Source organism: Hypanus sabinus, chromosome 11 (assembly GCF_030144855.1).
Source record: "Hypanus sabinus isolate sHypSab1 chromosome 11, sHypSab1.hap1, whole genome shotgun sequence".
Lineage (NCBI taxonomy): Eukaryota > Metazoa > Chordata > Chondrichthyes > Myliobatiformes > Dasyatidae > Hypanus > Hypanus sabinus.
In genome coordinates, this window is record NC_082716.1 from 42,286,939 (window position 1) to 42,310,012 (window position 23,074).

A 23,074-nucleotide genomic window follows, 5' to 3' on the forward strand; every position below is an offset into this window, starting at 1 on the left:
ATTTTACTGTATTATCATTCAGATCATTGATATACATGACAAACAACAGATCCTTGGCTCAGTAAGCTGAATGGCCTAAGTTTATTCCTGTGTCTTATGGTCTCATAAGTACTTAAATAATAATAATTTAACTTTGAATTTTGAAATTGACTTAATGGAAGGAAGTACATTCCTTCCATGAAACAATCTTGGAGAACGTTACATTCATTTACTGCTTTCCTTTCTTTTCAGGTCAAGTCAAATTAAGTCAACTTTTATTGTCATTTCGACCATAACTGCTGGTGTAGTGCATAGTAAAAATGAGACAACGTTTTTCAGGACCATGGTGTTACATGACACAGTACAAAAAACTAGACTGAACTACATAATAAAAAAAAACAGAGAAAGCTGCTCTAGACTACAGACCTACACTGGACTGCATAAAGTGCACAAAAACAGTGCAGGCATTACAATAAATAATAAACAGGGCAGTAGGGCAAGGTGTCAGTCCAGGCTTCAGGTATTGAGCAGTCTGATAGCTTGGGGGAAGAAACTGTTACATAGTCTGTTCGTGAGAGCTCGAATGCTTCCGAGCCTTTCCCCAGATGGCAGGAGGGAGAAGAGATTGTATGACAGGTGCATGGGGTCCTTCATAATGCTGTTTCCTTTGCAGATGCAGTGTGTAGTGTAAATGTCCGTGATGGCAGGAACAGAGATTATCTTCTCAGCTGACCTCACTATCCACTGCAGGGTATTGCGATCTGAGATGGTGCAATTTCTGAACAAGGCAGTGATGCAGCTGCTCAGGATGCTCTCAATACAACCCCTGTAGAATGTAATGAGGATGGGGGGGGGGGGGGGTGGGAGATGACTTTTCTCAGCCTTCACAAAAAGTCAAGATGCTGCTGAGCTTTCTTTGCTATGGAGCTGGTGTTGAGGGACCAGGTGAAATTCTCCATCAGGTGGACATTTAGAAATTTGGTGCTGTTTATAATCTCTACCAAGGAGCCGTCGATGTTCAGCGGGGAGTGGTCACTCCGTGCCCTCCTGAAGTTTACAACCATCTCTTTTGTTTTGTACACATTAAGAGACAGGTTGTTGGCTCTGCACCAGTCCATTAGCCGCTGCACCTCCTCTCTGTAAGCTGACTTTAAAGAGAATCTCTGCTTCCACTCCAAGATCTGACTGGAAAGTTCCACAGCCAAATGCAGTTTTCCCAAACATCTTCAGGTTATTACGCTAAAAACATCAGTATTCTCCACATTTTTGAAGCTCATTCCGTTCTGGAAACAATTCCTTACTGAAAGTCTCAGGGGATTGGGTCCTGAATGCAAGAAGTGACTCATATCTACTCCCAGAGAGTCTTCAAAAGCACCAGGATGAACAACGATGGATATTATGATAAACAATGGACTTATATCTTCAGCTGTTCTAAAGCAGACATGGGTGATGGTGTAAAGGAACTGTCCCAGTGTAACTAGGAACTCCTTTAGCAAAGGAGTCAAATACTAGTGCCCATAAAGTGTAAGATGCATTATATAAAAGGAGGGAGTGCAGAGTGTCACCCAGAAGGAAAGGAGAGCTGGCTGAAAAACTAGTAAAGGCCGAAATAGCCATCACAATTGAAATGTTTTTTTTAAGAAAGGGTGACCTATGTGGTGAGGATGGGATTGGATCGGTGGATCCTTGGCCACAGACACAACTGGACAAATGACCTATTTCACTGCAGTAAGTTTTCTCTGATCCTATGATCCTGTGTGAGACCACAAGACCCCTTTGGTAGTATAAACTTGCTGGCAGAATATCAGATGGTGATGAGAGGGCGGTTGGGAGTAGGATAGATTGGCTGGTTGAGAGGTGGGCAACAACAGCCTCGCACTCAACGTCAGTAAAACCTAGGGACAGCGGACTTCAGGAAGGGGTGTCGGGAGAACACATACCAGCCTTTATCCAGCAGTGGAAAGGGTAAGCAGCTTCAACTCCCTGGGTGTTGACATCTCTGAGGATCTATCCTGGGCCGAACATATTGATGCAATCACAAAGAATGCACACCAGCAGCTATACTTCATTAGGGATTTGAGGAGATTTGGTAAGTTGGCAAAGACTCCGATGTACGCAGAAAGCATCCTGAGTAGTTGAATCGCAGCCTGGTACGGAAGCGCTAATACACAGGATTGAAAGTGTCTGCAGAGGGTTGTAGACTAAGCCAGCTCCTTCACTGGCTGAAGTCTTCCCACTATCGAGGACTCTTCTTCCTCAAGTAGGAGCATTTGCTATCAAGGGCCCTCGCCATCCAGGACATGCCTTCTTCTCATTACTATGATCAAGGAGAAGGTACACTCAAAGTTTTCAGAAGAACTCCGCCATTAATTTTGTAAATGGGCTGCATGACAACTACTTGAGAGGGCTGCACATTTGATTAGGAGCTTCCTCTCCTGTAATTTCTGACACTCAGTCCAGCTGGATTACGAAAGTATTTTCACCTGACACCTGTACTTCAATGAGTAAAGCGATTAAAATGTTGCCTGAGCCTAAGGAATTCTGCAGTACTTGGAAGGTTCATTATGACGAATAAATGGATTCTATATTTAAATACTTTTCCGTGATTTGTACAAAGGATGCGACGTCAATTCTTTTTGTGGGTGGTGTTGATAAAATGTCTCTGGCTACACATTCACATGAGGGCGCAACTGTCTCAGGCTGTAACTAAGCCAAGAAATCAACTCTACCGACTTCCTTACATAATTGGTTAAACACGACGTCAGTTAAAAACCACAACCCGAAAAACCCTCCTTAAAATCTTCTGTCGAGCAACAGGTGAAGCATTCGTCTGGTGCGACCAATGATTTATTTCCTCGTTTAAAAAAAGTGGAATAACAGCAGCGTCCGTGTTAAGGTGCCAGATAACTTTCTTTTACGATTAAAAGGTATGTTTCATACACCTGAAATTAATCTTCAAATGAGCGAAAATATTTTTTATAATTTTACGTGAAATATAACTATTTCTGACTTTTCAACTTGCGTGGTACTTGATACAATCGCTCGTGATCTTTTTATTCAAATTCAAATTGAAAGTACCTGAAGTTTAGATGTAACTGGTTCGGTGATCCGTTAAAACACCTTCAATTCAGGTGTAAATTGATGGACTACTTCGTCCGTCCGTTAAAATCTTGTATTTAATCTTGCCTGACGTTTTCCCTTCAACTATCCTTCATGGGTCGCGGTTTGATTTGTTTTTTTGTTTATGAGAGAACATTTACTACATCATAGGTGAAATCGGGGTGAGTTGTCAACATAAAAGTGTTCCTTTGGAAACGACTTCCTTGTTCCGAACCATAACCTACCACGAAGCGGATCTGTACACGTTAGAAATAAGTATTTTAAAATTAGCTAAGTAATTATAATTATTTAAATTAACTGTTGCTTCCAATTTTGGGGAAGCTTTGGTTCCGACTTTTCTTTCAAATAGTTTTCTTCGCCCGAATTTTCTGTCCAGGATTCAATTAAGTGGCGTATTTGGGTGGGCAAGCAAGTTCTCACTTGGCATGTTCAAGAGTTTTAACTAATCGTTCTTCCTCGAAGCTCTGAGGAAGGGTCCTTCAGCTGTTCGTTCTACATACTACCAAACCTGCTGGGTTCTGTTTTCAGATTTCCAACAGTTTTTTTTTCCAGTTTTGGTGTTTAAAATATGGTCAATTCTACCAGATGAAATTAAATCCTTTATTCTTTCCAATTCTGTGTTGTTGTGGTGGCTTGCTAGAGCACAGCAGGTTGCTAACCAACAGAGCAAGGCTTTCAGCTAGAACTTCCCTCCCCCTCTAGTTAGTACCTGGTTATTGTCCGGTTAACCCTTGTGACTATCAGGATGTTTGGCAAAAATACTCATTACTGAGTCCCAATGAGAGAACAACAACACCTGCCCAGTATCCAACTGGCCATGCAATATCCATCTCTACACTTAAACTTTTATTTCAGCACCAGACCTATAGCTTTCAATGTTATTGCATTTATTTTCTCTTTATCAACCCCCTGGGCTTTGTTCCAGATTTCAACCATTCTTTGGATGAAATTTCTTCTTCAATTCCCTTCTAAAGCACCAACTCTTGCCTTTGGTTAAATACCCATCTTGCTATCTACCTTCTTTGCCCTTATAACTTTATAAGCTTCTATCAGTATCCCTTGCCATATTCTTCCTGCAAGGAAAGCAAGCTAAGTCTAGCCAGTCTTAAAGTATCTGAAATGCTCTAACATCATAGCAATCTCTCCTGCACGTTTGCCATCAGAGATCCTGGGACATGTACACCAAAGTTCCTCAGTACTTCCTAAGGATCTACCATTCATTATGTACATCCTACCCCATGTTGTTAAGTACCATTGAGTCTCGTCGACTTGTGGATAGTATAGTTGTCCATAGGGTTTTCGTGGCAAGATATGAAAATAGATTGGCAGGCCTCCTTCCATGCAACAACTGCTGCTACTTGGGTTGGAACTGGCTGGATTCGAACTCGGGACCAACCAGCTCGAAGTCCAGTGCTGACACTTCTACACCACTGGCTGGCCCAAGCAGCACTCCTGAAATGCATTGCTTTACACCTTCTTCAAGATGTGTTCCATCTGCTCCCATGGAATCCAGGGAGAGCTAGTTGGGTAGATCTGAAATTTCCTCAGAGTGATGGTTGAAGGTTGTTTCTGGAATTGGAGGCCCCTCCCGAGTCATGTGCTGCAGGGGTCAGTGTTGGGACTTTTTTTAATAATATAAATGATTTGGGTGCAAGTGTGTAAGGCAGTAAGTTTGCAGGTGATACAAAATCAGCAGATGATTGAGAGTGAAAGTTATTGTAGATTAGAGGGGGATTGAGATCAGCTGGGGATGTGGGCAGTGTGGAGTCAAACTGGATTTGAAGGCAGATAAGTGTGAGGTGTTGCATTTTGGAGAGTCAAACCAGCATAGGGATGCAACGGAACAACAAACTTGGAATAAAAGTACCTAATTTGCTGAAAGTAGTGTCACAGACAGGGAGGTTGAAAAAATTCTTATTTTTTGGCATGCTAGCCGTCATCGGTCAGGGCTCTGAGTATAGGAGTTACAGCATTATGTTGCAGTTGTGGAGTCATTGGTGAAGCTGCACTTAAGGGAACTGTGTAGAGTCTTGGTCACCTTGTTAATGGAAAGAAAGGGGTTAAACTAGAAAGAATGAAGAAAAGATTTGAGGACGTTACCTGGAACAGAGGGCCTGAGTTACCGGGAGAGGTTGGCTAGGCTAGGCTAGGCCTTTTCTTCTTTGAATAAGAGAATTTTATAAAACTGATAGAAATACTTAATATTATTAAGGGGTATAGATAAGATGGGTGTTAAGTCTCCTCTATGAGGCTGAGAACACCAGACCCAGGAGGTACAAGTTTAGGGAGGGGAGTGGAGAATGATTTAAATGGGTCCTGGTTGGGGGGGGGGGGTATAACTTCATCCTGCAGAAGATAATGAGTAAATGGAACGAGCTCCCAGCGGAAGTGGCTGAGACAGGTACAATAGTATCATTGAAGAGGCACTGATAGTTAAATGGAGTAGAGTTTGGAGGGATATGGGCTGACAGAGGAAATTAACACTAGCTGGGTGGGCACTGTGGTCAGCACGGAGAGATGGGCTGAAGCAGCTGTATCTGTACTGTGTTGTTTTGACTCTTTCTGCCCACCTTGGCATCTAATCGATACTGTGCCAGATTACCTGTGATTTCATAAACAATGCTTACATGGTATCTGTAAACTTGAAGCTCCTACGTACGCAATCCACATATTTAGTGTGTGAATTGCAGTGGCCTGGCACCAATTCCCATGCTTACATTAATAGTCATAGGTTTCCAGTCACAAAAACAACCTTCACTCATCACTCTCTGCCTCCCGTCACAAGCCAATTTGCCATATTGCACCATATCCCACAGGCTCTCCCTTTTGAGCCAGTATCCCAAGTGGATGTTGCTAAGGCTTTGCTGACATCAGTGTAAATATCCACAGCCGTATTCCCCATTAATGCATAGTTGCCTTAAAAAAATTCTATGAAATTAGACAAGATCTCCCCTGACGTCTTGCTGACTACCCCTAATTAATCTGTATAGAAAGACTTTTTTCTAACCCAACAATTTCACTGTCACTAATGTTGGACTTAAAATATTCCACCTTGAAAGACAAATATGGTATGTTTTATTCCTTCAGTTGTTTGGTGGCCTTGCCTGTGGTCAGCGCAACTTGACTGCCTACCTTTAGTCCTCCAACAGGTCAAATGTTGTTATTTCCTTTTTAATACTGTGATCGGTCACACATAACCAAAAAAGCTAAACGCGGAAACAAGATGCAGTGGATTCCAGTTAATTGGATCCTTGGTTAATCAAGGCAGCTGTTTATTAGGACAACTCTTAAAGAACAAAAGCTGATCAAGAAAATAGCTGGAATACCATTCATTAATTTGGGAAACTATACCATTTAATTGGAGCAGGAGACTTGCAACCAGTTTCTAACTAGCATTGGTCACATGCATTTGGGTGGCTGTTAGCCAGTAAACCAAGCTTAGAACAAATAGTTTATAAATAGCCTCAGTTGCATGCATATGTCCAAAAAGCAGTGATTTTGTCTGAAAGACAATTCAGACCTGTTCTGCTCACTGTGATTTCAAGCAATCAGGCTTGCTATGCCAGTAACAGCTGAGTGTGAAAATAATACCTCAAGTTAAGAATCATTAAGGATTTGAAGGTATCAACAATCATCTTGATTGTAACAATGAAAATGAAGATTTGCAGGACGCAGTCTTTGATAGCATTGTATAAAGGCATTCCATTATCTGCACTAGCTGTCTGTGCTGATTCTATCCATTTACAATCAATCAAAAGAGCACGAACACTAGATAAATTCCTCCAACAACAATAAGGAAGTAAAAACACAAAATGCTGGCCTGCTGAGTTCTGCCAGCATTTTGTGTTTTTATTTATTTCCAGCATCTGCAGATTCACTCTTGTTGCCTTTTATAAGGAAGTAAACAGTATTATAGTACTGTAGCAGGATTGATGGTGTTCTAATTTGTTCTGTATTTTTCATTTACATACGTAATGTTACTTAGTTAAATAGTTTGTCTTTTTAGCCCTTTTTAACTATTTCCATGAAACTTCAAATAATTCAGGCAGCCTCTTGTTTTGGCCAAAACATACTGGTAATGATATGTCCCAATTAACCAGAATCCAATGGGCTGTTTCGCGTCCACTCAACATTTATTGCACTGATTTTCTGTTTCAAGGTTATTGTTCTGTCTAACAAATCACTTAGCAGAAATAGTTTTACTTGCTTGTTAAGAAACTCAATCTACTTTCTTGCAATTTAGTGAAAGAGTTAAAACTGGACAAAACCTTGGTAATAAGGAAACTGCAGAAATCTACTTTAATACCATTTACAGAATAATGGTATTGAGCAGAGTGGATCTGTGACATAATACAAATTTCAATCACTTGGGGTGGAAAATCTCCAACCCCTTTAGAGCTATGCCCTGCAACTATACACCTAAAGGAGAAAAGCTTTATTAAGGACATCCACATTATAAAAGCAGAATACATGGAACTGGATTGAGAATTTGGTATCGGACAGTGCATTATAAAAAGAGAAGAATTTGTGGCAGGGTGTGACTAATTAGATGTTGAAAGGAAAGAGGAAGTGACTTTGCATAATTTATCTCAATTTGAGGAAGAAGTGAGAATGAATGATATGTTACGATATGTTTGAACAAAAAATATAAGTGAATGGCTATCATACAAGTGCTGCAAATGATTAAATGATATATTGTCCTTCTGAGAAAATTTAAGTGCTCCAATTATATGGGGCTTGGAGAACACCCAGAGCTTCATGTATACTTGTGTTGTCCTTATCCAAAGGGCTACAGAGGGACTCACTAGAGATGGCAGATTTTTCTGGAGACAATGATTGAATAAGACCGTCGTCTTGAGTTCACAAGAATGAAAGATTACCTCAAGATCTAAAGTACCTTTTGGAGCTTAGCAAAGATGCTGGAAAAAAATTCCTCCTGTATGAATAATGAACAAGAATAGATTAAGAATAAGATGCAAGCTGTTTAAGACTGAAATTTTCTTCACTCAAAAGGTGGTGAATCTGTGGAATTATCTCCTCATGAGAATTGTGGAGGCTTGTTCATCAAATTAATTCAATGCCTTCAATAATTGAGTGAACTGAGAGTTATGGAGATGATGTTCTATGACGCTAAGACAAACGATCGACCTTGACGATCTTGATGAATGATGGAGCAGATTCAAAGGGGCAAATGTCTGCCTATTCATTTATTTTATATTATTTAAAAGTTGGACTTGTCAGGGAGCAAATGTATCAAAAGATAAACTGAAAGAATACACTAAACATGTACTTGGTGAGCAGGAAGCATCTTGGCTTGAGTCTAGAAATTTGTTTGCAGATGTTAAGCTTCACGAAGCTTCCAAATCGTAACTATGTCTATAACACTGAAATTAGAGGCAATTTGGGAGTTGAGTTGGGCTGATGAAAATGCTATGCCTTTTCACTTAGAATGAATGGCTTTTATCATTCCATAGAATGAAGCTTGAAATAGTTGAGTAAATCCAGAGTGTATGTTTTTAATTGAACGTTCTTATCACCAAAATGAACACTGAAAGCAATGCAGAACTGTGGCATTCTGTTTTATGGAGACTGCTGGGATAAGAGTAGATAAACCTTGAATCTTCAATAAATCAAAAAGTACCTTTTGAGATATTAAATTTCTTTCATCAAGAGCTATAATGTAGCTTGCAAAGTAATAGCTAATCAGAACTTTCATTATAGACTTCATTAGCTATTTCACAAATGCCAATCTTAAAATTGATTATTTGCTGTTTTATAGGTCTCTTCAAGTAAAAATGGGGTGCTTTACATTTGTGAAGGTTATGATGATCCTTTTCAACTGCCTCATCTTTGTGAGTATGCTTGTTCCACAGCTGGCTTACAGTGATTATATACACGGACAGTTGGTAAATGTGTCAGCTTGGATATTTTGAAACCCTGTTTGGAGGTTTTTTCTTTAGTAATGATGTAACTGAGAGGCTATTTTGTATACAAATTTTTAGCAACTTTAAGCAGCAATCTAATATAGCAGAATGTCTCCGGATGTATCAACTCATTACCAATTTTTGATGATCATGTTAAAAAGCAAGTCATGCTAGGTATCTTTACAGTAGATTTGTTTTTAAAGGGAGAACTGAGTCACCCTAAAGCCAGGCATCAAAGATGACATGAGCTCAGAACATAGAAAAAAATTGTGGGAAGAATTTCAGAGTAAAAGCATGGCCCCTGTTTTTTTTATATAATAACTTGAGGGAAGAGAAATGGCAGATCGTAAATATGGTACAATGAACTAAAAAGTAAGTGCAAATTAAGATGCAAATACTGCTTGCTCGGGAACTAATATCAATCAAACATAATAGTCATCAGGGTTTTAAAATTAGAACATGAACAGCAGAGCTGAATGAATAAATTAAAGAGTAGAAGTGTTTGCTTAAGAATAGCTAAATTAACAGTGAGGGTTTTGGATCCAAGGTCAGGGTGAAACAGGGTGAGGTTCAAATTGGATATCTATGGCCTTTATCATGCAAATTAAGCAATAAAAGCAAGGGGACCTGTCAGGACTTTCTACTGAGTTTGGCATTGGTTCGGTTTTTAGGTCTTGGCTAGCGACAGGAGTGTACGACTGCAAGTGAGGCAGGTAGTGGAATCTAATGCTACAAGATCCTCTGCCCTTGAGCTTGCCCAGCAGGTCTGAGAATGTTGCTCCCTATGAGGCTGAGTGTGATGTGCTCTCAGAAGGATGAACAACCGGACTGTAGTTCAGGGAGCCATTCAGTGGGGAGGGGTGAGGGGGGAAGAGCTAAGAGAAGAGAAATGTAATTTGCATCGGGGATATAAATTGATGCATCTGTCACAGGGGTCCCATGACTGTTTTGCCGTCTGGCTCCAGGATAAGGAGCATCACACCTCACTTGCAGAGGAATTTGGAGTGGAGGGGAAAGATCAAGTTTTTGTGATCCATGTGGGTGCCAACAGTATAGGAAGAACAAGGAAAGATATTCTGCTGAGGTAATTTAAGTAGCTAAGAACTAAATTAAAACACAGGACCAAATATGTAATGGTCCCTAGATTGTTGCCTGAACAACATGCAAATTGGCTTAATAAGAATAGAGTTAAATATATGGGGCATTGGCACCTGTATTGGGGAAGGAGAGAGCTATACAGATGAGACGGGCTACACCTGAACTATGCTGGTACCAGGATCCTGGTTTTCTAGGGCTATGGATAGAGCTTTGCATTAAATAGCAAGGGGTGGGTTCAACAGCTTGGAAAATTATGTTTAAAGTAAAGGGGAAGGAGATTGCAGAAGAGGTTATGGAAATCTCCAGAATAAAGACAAAAGACAGAAAAGGATAAGAATTTAACCAGGCAACATGAAGACATAATTAAAAAGGATGATAAATGCAGGACTGAAGGTGTAATTTTGGAATGCATGCAGTACAGGAAATAAGGTAGATGATCTTGTAATGCAGTTAAAAATTGGCAGGTATGATGACATCACAGGCATTGGAGTTATGGTTGAAAGAAGATCACAGCTGGGACTTTAACACCCAAGGACGTCCAATTGTATCAAAAGGACAGGCACACAGGCTAAAGGGGTGAGGTGGGTTCATTGGTTTAATAAATAAAATAAATTGTTTTCAAAAGAAGTGACATTGGATCAGATCAGAAAATGTAGAAGCCTTGTGGGTAGAGTTAAAATACTGCAAGGGTTAAAACTTCCTAATAGGAGTTAAAATCAAAGAGAAGCTAAAATCAATGTACTACAGTGAGCAAAGATAATTACAGCTGTGAAGAACTGGTGAATGGAAGGTGGCACTAGCAGGGATGATGGTAGAGCAGCAGTGAATGGAATCTATGGGGACAATTTGGAAGATGCAGAATTGATTAATCCCAAAGAAGAAGCATTCTAAAAGAAGGATAAGGTAACCAAGGATGACAAGGGAAATCAAAGCCAACAAAAAACATAGTACAGCAAAAAACAGTGGGATATTAAAGGATTTGGAAACTTTTTTTGGGGTGGGTGGAACAATAGAGGGCATTTAAAGCAATAAGGAAAGGAAAGGTGAGATATGAGAACTGAGAGTGGATATTGGACCTCTGGATAATGATGCTGGAGAGATGATAAGGAAAAATTAAATATAGGATGGGCTGAATGAGTACTGTGCCAGTAATTCAAGAGAATTGGGGCAGAAATGAATGTAGTTGCTATCACTAAGGAGAGGGTGCTTGGGAAGCTGAAAGATCTAAAGGTGGGTAAGTCACCAGGACCAGATGAAGTACATCCCAGGACTCTGAAGGAGGTAACTGGGGAGATTGCAGAGGCATGAGTAGTGATCTTCCAAGAATCATTAGATTCTATATAGTTCTGGAGGACTATATTTCAAATTAACTTGGCAACGGTTAGGTACCAGTGGATTGGAGAACAGCTAATGTTGTTCCATTGTTCAAGAAAGGCTCTTAAAAATAAACTGGGAGATTATAAAACAGGGTGACATCTGGAGTAGCTAATTTATTTTAAGGGACTAAATATAACAATATTTGGATAGGCAAGAACTAATTAGGGATAGTCAACATGTCTATGTGAGTGGTAAGTCATGTCTAACTAATCGTGTGGTCTTTTGACTAGGAAAGTTGAAGGCAAAACAGTGTAGACCTTAGCCAGGCCTTTGACAAGGTCCCACATGGGAAGTTGGTCAAGAAGTTCAGTTGCTTGGCATTCTGGATAAGGTAGTAAATTGGATTAGACATTGGCATTACAAGATGCCAGAGAGTGGTGGTAGATGGTTGCTCCTCTGGAGGCCTATGACTAGTGGTGCCATTGTGATCAGTGCTGAGTTAGTTCTTTGTCATTTGTATCAACAATCTAGATGATAATCTCATCACTGCCTGCAAAGAGTTTGTACGTTCTCCCCATGACCATGTGGGTTTCGTCCCACAGTCTGAAGTCATACTGATTAACAGATTAATTGATCATTGTGAATTGTCCCTGATTAGGCCCGGATTAAATTAGGGGATTGCTGGTTGATGCGGCTTGAAGGGCCTGTTCTGCACTGTATCACAACACATAAATAACTTTAATGTAATAAACTAGATCAGCAAATTTATAGATGACACCAAGATTGTGGGGTGAGGTGGACAGTGAGGAAAGCTTGCAGCAGGATCTAGACCAGCTGGAAAAATGGCAGGGGGAATTTAATGAAGACAAATGTGACGTGTTGGACACTTTGGTGGGAGAAACCAGGTAGGACTTAGATGGTGAGTTGTAAGTCACTGCAGAGTGCAGTAAAACAGAGGGATCTGGAAATGCAGACCCTTAATTTCTTGAAAGTGGTGTCACAGATGAAGGGTTTCGGCCTGAAACGCCGTCACTACATCCTCCCATAGATGCTGTCTGGCCTGCTGAGATCTGCCAGCATTTTGTGTTTTTATTTATTTCCAGCATCTGCAGAATCACTCGTGTTGCCTTTGAATTCACAGGTAGATAGGGTCATTTTTTTAAAAAAGCATATTGACCTTCATAAATCAAAGAATTGAGTATTGGAATGTTTTGTTGAAGTTGTATAAAATGTTAGTGAGGCCTAATTTGGAATATTGTGTACAGTTCTGGTCTCCTACCTACAGGAAAGAATTAATAAGCGTGCAGAGAAAATTTACAAGTACGTTGCCAGGAATTGAAGACCTGAGTTATAGGGAATGTTTAATAGGTTAGGACTTCATTTTGCTGTGCTCTAGGGAATAAAAAGGGGTATGCATAGTGTAAATGTAAGCAGGCTCTAGAGGGCTGTGGGCTGGTTACATGCAGGGCAAAGGGACTAGGTCAATTAATCCTTAGGACAGACTAAGTTAGCTGCAAGGCCTATTTCTGTACTGTGGTGTTCTGTGACTCCATGATGGGAAAATCGCAAACGTCATTCCACTCTTTAAGAAGGGAGGTGGGCCAAAGCCAGGAAATTGTAGACTAGTTAACCTGACATCTGTGGTTGTGAAGGTGTTGGAGTCTATTTCTATGGATCTGATTTCACTGAATTTACAAGCAAACAATAAAAATGGGTCGAAGTCAGCATGGTTTCCTTAAGGGAAATCTTGCCTGAGAAGTCTGTTGGAATTTTTGAGAAATAACAGGCAGGATAGACAGGAGAGTCAGTGGATATTGTTTAGTTGGATTTTCAGAAGGGCTTTAACAAGGTGTCACACGTGAGGCTGCTAAATAAGATAATGTTTTTATAAAGAAGATACTAGCATGGACAGAAGATTGCCATTTGCTTGTCAGCCAAAGAGTGGAATAAGTGGGGCCTTACCTGGTTGGCTACCAGTGATTAGTAGTGTTCTGCACAGATCAGTGTTGGTTCCATTACTTTTCATGTTTATATTAATTATCTGAATGATAGAATTCATGGTAGAAGAGTGTAGATGATGCAAAGATAGGTGGAGGGGCAAGTAGTGTTGAAGAAATGGAGTCTGCAGAATTAGTTGGATGGATCAGGAGAACAGACAAAGAAAGAGCTAATGGAATACAGTTTAGGGAAGTTGTATGGCCATATCCTTTAATAGACTGAATAAAATCAGAGATGTTATAAATGGGGAGTGAATTCAGAAATTGGAGATGTAAAGGGACTTGGAAGACCTATTGCAGTATTCCTTAAATGTTAACTTGTAGGTTAAGTTGTTGGTAATGAAGGCAAAAACAATGTTAACATTATTTCAACAGAATTAGAATCTTGATGTAATGCTAGGCTTTATAAGGTGACAGTCAGGACACATTTGGAGTACTGAACAGTTTTTGGGCCCCATATCAAAGAAAGAATCTGCTGGCAATGAAGGGTCCAGAAGAGGTTTATGAGAATGATCCTGGGTGTAAAAGGGTTAATGTATGAGGAGAGTTTGATGACTCTAGGGATGTACTCACTAAAAATGAGGGGGGAGCCATCGAATGTCAAAAAACCTCAGTAGAATGGATGTGGAGAAGATATTTCCTATATTAGAGGAATCTAGGACCAGTGGGCATTAGAGTACAAGGATGTCTCTAAAACAAAGATGAAAGGGAATTTCTTTAACCAGAGAGTGGTGAATCTGTGGAATTCATTGCCCTGGATAATTATGGAGTTAGTCATTAGGTACATTTAACATGGAGGTAAATAGATGCTTGATTATAAATGACCAATACCTTTCCTTACCACCACTTTTTTAAAGCACAATGATCTATTGTGTGTTAAATTGTGTGTGCCCTAATGTTCTTGTGACTCATTCAACACCATGTATGCACTTGTTTTTGTTATACGGTTTGGATTACAGCTGTTTGAACACTTATTTGCATTTCCATTGTTTAAGATTGTCTTGTTTCAAGTGTTGTTGTAGTGTTACAAGTGTCCTGTAGTGTTGCTCAAGAGTAGGGACTTCTCCAGATCACAAAATCAAAATTGATGCATTCATTCTATAGGGACTGCATTAGAGGCACTGAGGATTAATGTATATTTGACCAATAATACAAAGGATGTTACTGTCTGAATTTAAGATCAATCCTATTATATTAAAATGGTTCTATTTATATTTTGCTCTATTAAAATGATTAACAATTCGTAAAGTGTCTTTCATCTTTGCAAATTTGACTTGTTAGATTAAATTGCATGCATTTTAATTGAGTGTGGGGGAAAACTATCTGAAATTTTCTTGTTCCTTTTCAGCTTGCAGGAGGAGTCCTGTTGGGTGTCGGAATATGGGTTAGCGTGGATGGAACATCTTTTGTAAAAGTAATTGGTCCTATATCTTCTCAAGCAATGCAGTTTGTCAACATTGGCTACTTCTGCATTGTGATTGGTGCCATCTTGGTTATCCTTGGATTTCTGGGATGTTGCGGTGCACAGAAAGAAAGTAAATGCCTGCTAATGATGGTAGGTATAATTTGTGGGGAGTAAATACTGCCCATGAATAAATGATTTTTATTTTACCATTTGCTGAGCTGGAGAAGTGTGGGTGGTGGAAAATGAGGAATTATTGAACAACTTAATTCTGCATCGTATAAAATGCTGGAGGAGCTCACAAGTCACGTGTCCAAAACATTTCAGGCCAAAACCCTTCAAGACCTGTAGAGTTCCTCCAGCATTTTGTGTGATGTTCTGGATTTCTAGAGAATCCCATATTAACTCAACATCAGCCTGGTCTCCAAATATTTGGAATCCTAAAGCTGTTTCAGCATCCTGTTGGCCACATCTATGATACTGGTCTTCAATAAGGTTTATGTGTGTGTTGACAGACTGATTCTGGGAGTTTAATTGGGTTTCATAACCTCGGAATGCACTCCCTTGGGTTTGGACTAAATGCAACCTGAAAGAGTTGTACAATAGTGACTGCATGCTATATGTCAACATTCTATCCAATTGAATGTCAACAAAAGCTCCAAACGCTGGTGGAATATTTCATTCTTGTAAAGATTGACATTATTGCATGACCTTGCTTTTTGAGTAAAGGGGGTTTTGCATTGTTTTCAGTCACAGTGTGCAATAGGAGTAGTCTTGTGCTGCAAGCTATCTCCTAAGCCTTTTGTGATGGTTGTGTTCTCTCAGATCTCTTTAAATATTGCTGGTAGTTGCATGCACTCAACCAAGCCCTCTAGCTGCTAGAGGACCCCTCGGTTAATGGTCATGGCTCTATGGCATAAAAAAGGTTGGGAACCCATGCTCCAACACATGACAGACTGACCTTCTCACTAAACAACACAACATTAATTTGAGCAATGTGGTGGCTGCTTTAAATGAGCTACTGGACATAAAAATCTGATCTTTTGGTTTGAATTAGCATGGTGCCTTGAGACCTCCATTTATCACTCCACTAATGAAGAGTAATATCTAATTGTTAAATTAGTTAGCAAACTTGCACATGAGGGTTTTTGTATTCTGACAGTACCTGCCACCATTTAAATGTAAATAATCCAGCAACTAGTTTGTCAATAACATTCTCCTCAGAGCCAGGTAACAATTCTTTTGTTTTCATCTTCCCAGTTCTTCATTATTGTTCTTATAATCTTCATTGCTGAAATTGCTGCTGCTGTCGTGGCTCTGGTGTATTCTTCTTTCGTAAGTACAAGCTTTTGTCTCCCATTTATAAAGTGCTATTTGTCGTGAGTTTATTGTATTTAATGGCCTTCAGTTATTCCAGCTAGTATCATGGCAAAGTTTTGCTAGCTTTCACTTTGAGAGTGATGGAAGTGGGAGAGATGTTTGTTACATTTAATCTCTTCCTCCCACAATCACACCATATGGAGATGTGGTGACAATGAGGACTGCAAGATTGTTATTTGTATTCCCACAAGGCTATTGAAGGGTCAGTTTCAGAGCAGCAATAATTGATGCAGTCAGTCGGTAGGTTAGTAACATCCGCTCTGGAATTCAAGGCAAGTGGTCCCTGGTTCAAATCGAGCCGGCTCTTTGCATGCTTTCCATCCATGCTGGGTTGAGTGTTGATCTAATAACTTTGCCTTGTTTTTAAAAAAAAAAGACAAAAATTCTAAAGAAACCACAAGGTGCAGTAAGGAACAACAACAATATTCGATACACAAGCTCAACTTCGCTTTTCAGCTGGAAGCAGTAATAGAACAATAGCCTTTTAAGTGGTTCCAGTTCACTGATCATTCGGTACAAACTTCATTACGTGTATTGACTAGGTATCAGATACAGTCACCAGGTAAATGCTTTGTGAATGATATAAAGCTTTCAGAGTTTAACAGATATTTAGAACCATAGAACATTACAGCACAGAAACAGGCCTTTTGGCCCTTCTTGGTTGTACTGAACCATTTTTCTGCCTAGTCCCACTGACCTGCACCTGGGCCATATCTCTCCAAAACCCTCTCATCCATATACCTGTCCAAGTTTTTCTTAAATGTCAAAAGTGAGACCACATTCATCACTTCATCTGGTAGCTCATTCCACACTCCTACCACTCTCTGCGTGAAGAAGCCCCCCCCCCCCAATGTTCCCTTTAAACCTTCCCTCTTCACCCTTAAACCATGACCTCTTTTTTTCTGCCCTAACCTCAGTGGAAAAAGTCTGCTTGCATTCACTCTATCTATACCCATCATAATTTTATACACCTCTATCAAGTCACCCCTCATTCTCCTACGCTCCAGGGAATAAAGTCCTAACCTATTCATCCTTTCTCTGTAACTCAGTTTCTCAAGTCCCGGCAATATCCTTGTAAATCTTGCCTGCACTCTTTCAACCTTGTAAATATCCTTCCTGTAATTAGGTGACCAAAACTGCACACTATACTCCAAATTTGGTCTCACCAATGTCTTATACAACCTCACCATTACATTCCAACTCTTATACTCAATACTTTGATTTATAAAGGCAAACGTACCAAAAGTTCTCTTTATAACCCTATCTACCTGTGACGCCACTTTTAGGGAATTATGTATCTGTACTCCCAGATCCCTCTGTTCTACTGCACTCCTCAGTGTCCTACCATTTACCTTGTATGTTCTACCTTGGTTTGACATTCTGAAGTGCAAAACCTCACACTTGTCCGCGTTAAACTCCATCTGCCATTTTTCAGCCCATTCTTCCAACTGATCCAAATCCCTCTGCAAGCTTTGAAAACCTTCCTCACTGTCCACTACACCTCCAATCTTTGTATCATCAGCAAATTTGCTGATCCAATTTACCAATGATCATTCAGATCATTGATATAGAGGACAAATAAAAACGGACCCAGCACTGATCCCTGTGGCAGACCACTGGTCACAGGCCTCCACTCAGAGTAGCAATCCCCCACTACCACTCTCTGGCTTCTGCCGTTGAGCCAATGTCTAATCCAATTTACTACCTCACCGTGTATACCTAGCGACTGAATCTTCCTAACTAACCTCCCATGCAGCATCTTGTGAAAGACCATGTAGACAACATCCACTGCCTTCCCTTCATCCACTTTCCTGGTAACTTCCTCGAAAAACTCTAACAGATTGGTTAAACATGACCTACCATGCACAAAGCCATGCTGACTGTTTCTAATAAGTCCCTGTCTATCCAAATACTTGTAGGTCCTATCTCTTAGTATTCCTTCCAATAATTTACCTACTACCAATGTCAAACTTACCAGCCTATAATTTCCTGGCTTACTTTTTGAGCCTTTTTTAAACAATGAAACTACATGAGCTATCCTCCAATCCTCCAGCACCTGACCTGTGAGTATCGACATTTTAAATATTTCTGCCAGGGCCCCTGCAACTTCAACACTAGTCTCCCTCAAGGTCTGAGGGAATACCCTGTCAGGTCCTGGGGATTTATTTACTCTGATTTTCGTCAAGACAGCAAGCACCTCCTCTATAATCTATACAAGTTCCATGACCTCCCTACTTGTTTGCCTTGTTTCCATAGACCATTCCAGTTTCCTTAGTGAATACAGATGCAAAAAACCCATTTAATACCTCCCCCATTTCTTTTGGTTCCATACATAGCCGACCACTCTGATCTTCATGAGGATCAATTTTATCCCTTACTATCGTTTTGCTCTTAACGTACCTGTAGAAGCTCTTAGGATTATCCTTCACCCTGACTGCCAAAGCAACCTCATGTCTTCTTTTAGCCCTGCTGATTACTTTCTTAAGTATTTTCTTACTCTTTTTATACTCCTCAAGCATCTTATTTCCTCCCTGTTGCCTATACATGTTATACATCTCTCTTCTTTATCAGAGTTCCAATATCCCTCGAAAATGAAGGTTCCTTATTCATTTTGCCTTTAACCCTGACAGGAACATACAAACTCTGCACTCTCAAAATTTCTCCTTTGAAGGCTTCCCACTTACTAATCACATCCTTGCCAGAGAACAACCTGTCCCAATCTACACCTTTTAGATCCTTTCTCATTTCTTCAAATTTGGCCTTTTTCCAGTTTAGAACTTCAACCCGAGGATCAGATCTATCTTTATCCATGATCACATTGAAACTAATGACGTTGTGATCACTGGAACCAAAATGTTCCCCTGCACACACTTCCATCACCTGCCCTAAATCATTTCCTAATAGGAGATCTAATATTGCATCCTCCCTAGTTGGTACATCCATATATTGATTTAGAAAACTTTCCTGGACATTTACAAACTCTAACCCATCTAGACCTTTAACAGTATGGGAGTCCCAAACAATGTGTGGAAAATTTAAAATCCCCTACAATCACAACTTTGTCTCCTGCAGTTGTCTGTTATCTCTCTGCAGAATTGCTCCTCCAATTCTCGCTGACTATTGGGTGGTCTATAATACAACCCTATTAATGTGGTCATACCTTTCCTGTTTCTCAGCTCCACCTATATGGCCTCAGTAGACAAGCCCTCTAATCTGTCCTGCCGAAGCACTGCTGTAATATTTTCCCTGACTAGCAAAGTCACCCCCCCCCCCCCAACCCTTCATCCCTCTGCCTCTATCACGTCTGAAACATCGGAATCCTGGAACATTGAGCTGCCAGTCCTGCCCCTCCTGTAGCCAAGTTTCAGTAATGGCTATGATGTCATAATTCCATGTGTCAATCCAGGCCCTCAGCTCGTCTGCCTTTCCCACAATACTCCTTGCATTGAACTATACACACCTCAGAAGATTATTACCACCACACACAACCTTACTATTTGTGACTTTGCATGAACTAGTAACATTTATTTTTACCCCCCGTTCCACGATCTACTCTAGCACTCTGGTTCCCATCCCCTTACAAATCTAGTTTAAACTCTCCCCAATAACACTAGCAAACCTCCCTGCAAGTATATTGGTCCTCTTGTAGTTCAGGTGTAACCTGTCTCTCTTGTACAGGTCCCATATGCCCCAGAAGAGGTCCCAATGATCTAGAAATCTGAAACCCTGCCCCCTACACCAGTTTCTCAGCCAAGTGTTTATCTGCCAGAGCATCCTACTCTTACCCTCACTGGCACGTGGCACAGGCAGCAATCTGGAGATTACTACCCTCGAGATCCTGTCTTTCAACTTCCTACCAAGCTCTCTGCACTCACTATTCAGGACCTCCTGACTCTTTCTACGTATGTCATTGGTACCGATGTGTACCACGACATCTGGCTGATCACCCTCCCACCTGAGAATGCTGTGCATGCGATCAGAGATATCCCTGACCCTGGTACCCGGGAGGCAACAAACCAACTGGGAGTCTCTGTCACGACCACAGAACCCCCTGTCTGTACCTCTAACTATCGAATCCCCTATCACTACTGCTCTCCTCTTCTTCCTCCCTCCCTTCTGCACTGCAGAACCAGACTCAGTGCCAGAGATCCGGCTGCCACAGCTTGTCCCAGGTTAAGCCACCCCCTCCCCAACAGTATCCAAATTGGTATTCCTGTTCTGGAGGGGGAATGGCCACAGGGGAACCTTGCACTACCTGCCCTTTCCCATTCCCTCACCTGCCGGTAACCCAATTACCCAATTTGTTTGCCACAAAGCCATCTTCTGCTTCAGTCAATTTGTGGAGGCTTCCTGAAGTACTTGATGACAACATTCTTGAATGTAGTTGTAAGAGTGGACTCTCCTATTAGAAATAGGCTTGGTTTGGTTTTGTGAAGCAAAATGATTGTCAACCTAAGCCCAAATGTTGAAGTCTGGTTGTCAGATTTGTTTTTCATCATCGTGCACACCAAGTCTTGCTCCTGGCTGCACTTTGATGCTTATCTGGTACAAATATTGTCTCATTCACTTTTGAATGAAAGGTAAATTTAATCCTACAATTGTTTGTATTTTTGTAGGCAGAGAGTCTTCTTCGTGCCTGGGTAACTCCACTACTAAAGAATGACTATGGAAAGAAGAAAGATGTGACTGGAATCTGGAATACTACAATGACCGAAGTAATTGTTTAACTTCTGTTAAATGACTAAATCGAGACAGGGAAATCTTGCTATGGAGATATGTGTTATGAGGAACAAGTGCGCACCGGAGATGACACTGAAAGATTTGAAGTAACTCAGTATTAAGCAGGGATGTCCAAGGCCTGATGATTCTTTGTGGATATTGTTTGTTCAATTGCCATGGCTTTGAATTGACTTGCAACTGTCATGTAGCCAAAATCAGACAGTTTAGGAAAACATCAAAAATGGCTCCCAAACCACCTTTTGAATTTCAAAACTCGTAACCCTAAAATTTCCTGCAACAGTACAGAGATTTGATATGAATAAAATACCTCTAGTATTTGGTTTAATACTTCTCTCTCAATATTTGCAGCTGAAGTGTTGTGGCTTTACCAACTACACAGATTTTACCGATTCCTATTACTTTCAAAAGAACAGTAATACATACCCACCGTTCTGCTGCAATACAACAATTGTTTGTAATGAAACGGAGGCATCTAGCAGCAATGTACAGGTATGATGGCTTTTTATTCCTGACATTTTCTGACTTGCATCGCTTCACTGCAGCTATAAATCCCAATCTTTTCATTATTGTAGGGATGTTTTAAACAACTCTTTGACATTCTGAAAGAAAACGCACACATTGTCGGTGGGATTGCTGCAGGAATTTGTGTATTAGAGGTGAGCTCATTTTGTTCAAACTAATTCAATACTCATCTTGCCAAAGCAGGCTACCTAGATAGAATTGACCCTGTGGAATAATATTTAAGATGTTAACATCTCCATTTTGTTATTAAACTAGCTGGGGACTGAGATAAGAGGGAACCAAAATGTCCAATTTATAATCCCCATGATCAGAACAACAGAGTGTGGCAGAATGGAGAATAGAGTAACTAAGCTAGCAGCAATCATTATGAACTTCATTGGCATCTTGGTTTTGAGCCTACTTAGTTTTAGAGAGTGGTTGTTAAGTCTGCTGTTTTAATTAATATCTCTGGGCTGTTGTTCATTTCAGATTGCTGCAATGGCGGTGTCAATGTATCTGTACTGCAAGATTGATGGAAAGACTTATGGATGAGAGCCAGCTTATTGCAAGTTGTCTAGGGAGTGTAATGAAACTTCAGATCAATGTTCGATTGTACTGGGAGTTGAACGTCTTCAGACACTTGGAGTTTAATATGAAATGACTGGATGCCAATACAAAATTCTAAGAATCCATTTATAATGGATGTGCAGAAATCTTTCAGAGGAAAATCCTTGCTGACACCATTGCATTTGTCCTATTGCACTAGGACAAGGTACCTTTGTTTTCCTATAATTTAGTTTTCCATCAGTCTCAACTGGAAATGAGGTACAAGTGCAAATGTTTTAACTTTTGAGTACTTCTGGAATTTGTCAGTTTGATTCAAACAGTGGCTGCCTTGTTTAGATTTAGTGGGACAAATGTTGTATCCGTTGGCTATACTTTTAAGTTTTTGACCCCTTGACCAAGAGCTAAAATCTTAATTTTGCCCACACTTTGATATTTTTATTCCCATCACCACTTTACAAAGTCTTCATGTCTTGGAAGCCTTTTATACACAGCACTTTTCTGAAAAATAATTTCTACTGAGCAGTGTAAATTTTCTTTTATTAGCATAAATACAAATAAGGTAGGGCAAGACTACAAATTGAATGTATGCATAGTCCTGACATTGGCTAACAATGTCCACTAATCTTGTATTGCACTGGATAAGTGATCCTCTTAAATGATAAAGCCTCTTGCTTTGTATATATCATCGAATAATTAGTCTTTGTATTTTGATTATGACTTTCAATGAAGTTGATTTGTATAATTGTGTCTTAATAAATTATGAACTTAATGAAGTCTAATTTATTTCAAACGATAACCTGGGATATAGGGAATATTTGAGATCCTTAGAGTTGTTGCATCCTTGCTAGGAGACTGGTGTTAAGAAATCCCGTAACTGGATCACTTACCAGCAAAGACAGAGAGGTCCATTGAAGTCTGATGGTACTCTTTTTAAAAGTATTTATTGATAAAGGGCACAAAAATAAGATTAATGCAAACATACAGATAACATACATCGTCAATACTAAATCTAAATCGCGGGTATAATAATAACCAATAGGAAAAAGGCT

At 40.1% G+C, this 23,074-nt stretch overlaps 1 protein-coding gene and 1 long non-coding RNA gene across 3 annotated transcripts in view; one reads left to right on the plus strand and one right to left on the minus strand.

The window, feature by feature from the left end:
- LOC132401885 (uncharacterized) overlaps positions 1–3,745 on the minus strand; it is a 31,234-nt gene extending 27,489 nt beyond the window's left edge. The window contains exon 1 of one of the 2 annotated variants that reach the window (XR_009514738.1): positions 3,058–3,745. This is a non-coding gene — a long non-coding RNA (uncharacterized LOC132401885). Of the gene's footprint in view, positions 1–1,919; positions 2,612–3,057 lie in introns of those variants that run through there. The other variant, XR_009514739.1, reaches the window with a different exon arrangement.
- LOC132401884 (tetraspanin-1) lies at positions 2,769–22,794 on the plus strand. The gene is made up of 8 exons (XM_059984209.1): positions 2,769–2,906; positions 8,879–8,951; positions 14,784–14,990; positions 16,098–16,172; positions 20,834–20,932; positions 21,306–21,446; positions 21,530–21,613; positions 21,948–22,794. The coding sequence occupies exons 2-8, from the start codon at positions 8,895–8,897 to the stop codon at positions 22,008–22,010; spliced, it is 726 nt and encodes a 241-aa protein (XP_059840192.1). The 5' UTR covers positions 2,769–2,906; positions 8,879–8,894; the 3' UTR covers positions 22,011–22,794.
- Positions 22,795–23,074: the final 280 nt, after the last annotated feature.

Excerpts from the sequence above, each read along its gene's own strand:
- LOC132401884 (XM_059984209.1), top strand. The coding sequence starts at position 8,895 with ATGGGGTGCTTTACATTTGTGAAGGTTATGATGATCCTTTTCAACTGC. Across the intron at positions 21,447-21,529 it reads CATCTAGCAGCAATGTACAG|GGATGTTTTAAACAACTCTT; the intron begins GTATGATGGCTT and ends TCATTATTGTAG. Across the intron at positions 21,614-21,947 it reads CAGGAATTTGTGTATTAGAG|ATTGCTGCAATGGCGGTGTC; the intron begins GTGAGCTCATTT and ends TGTTCATTTCAG.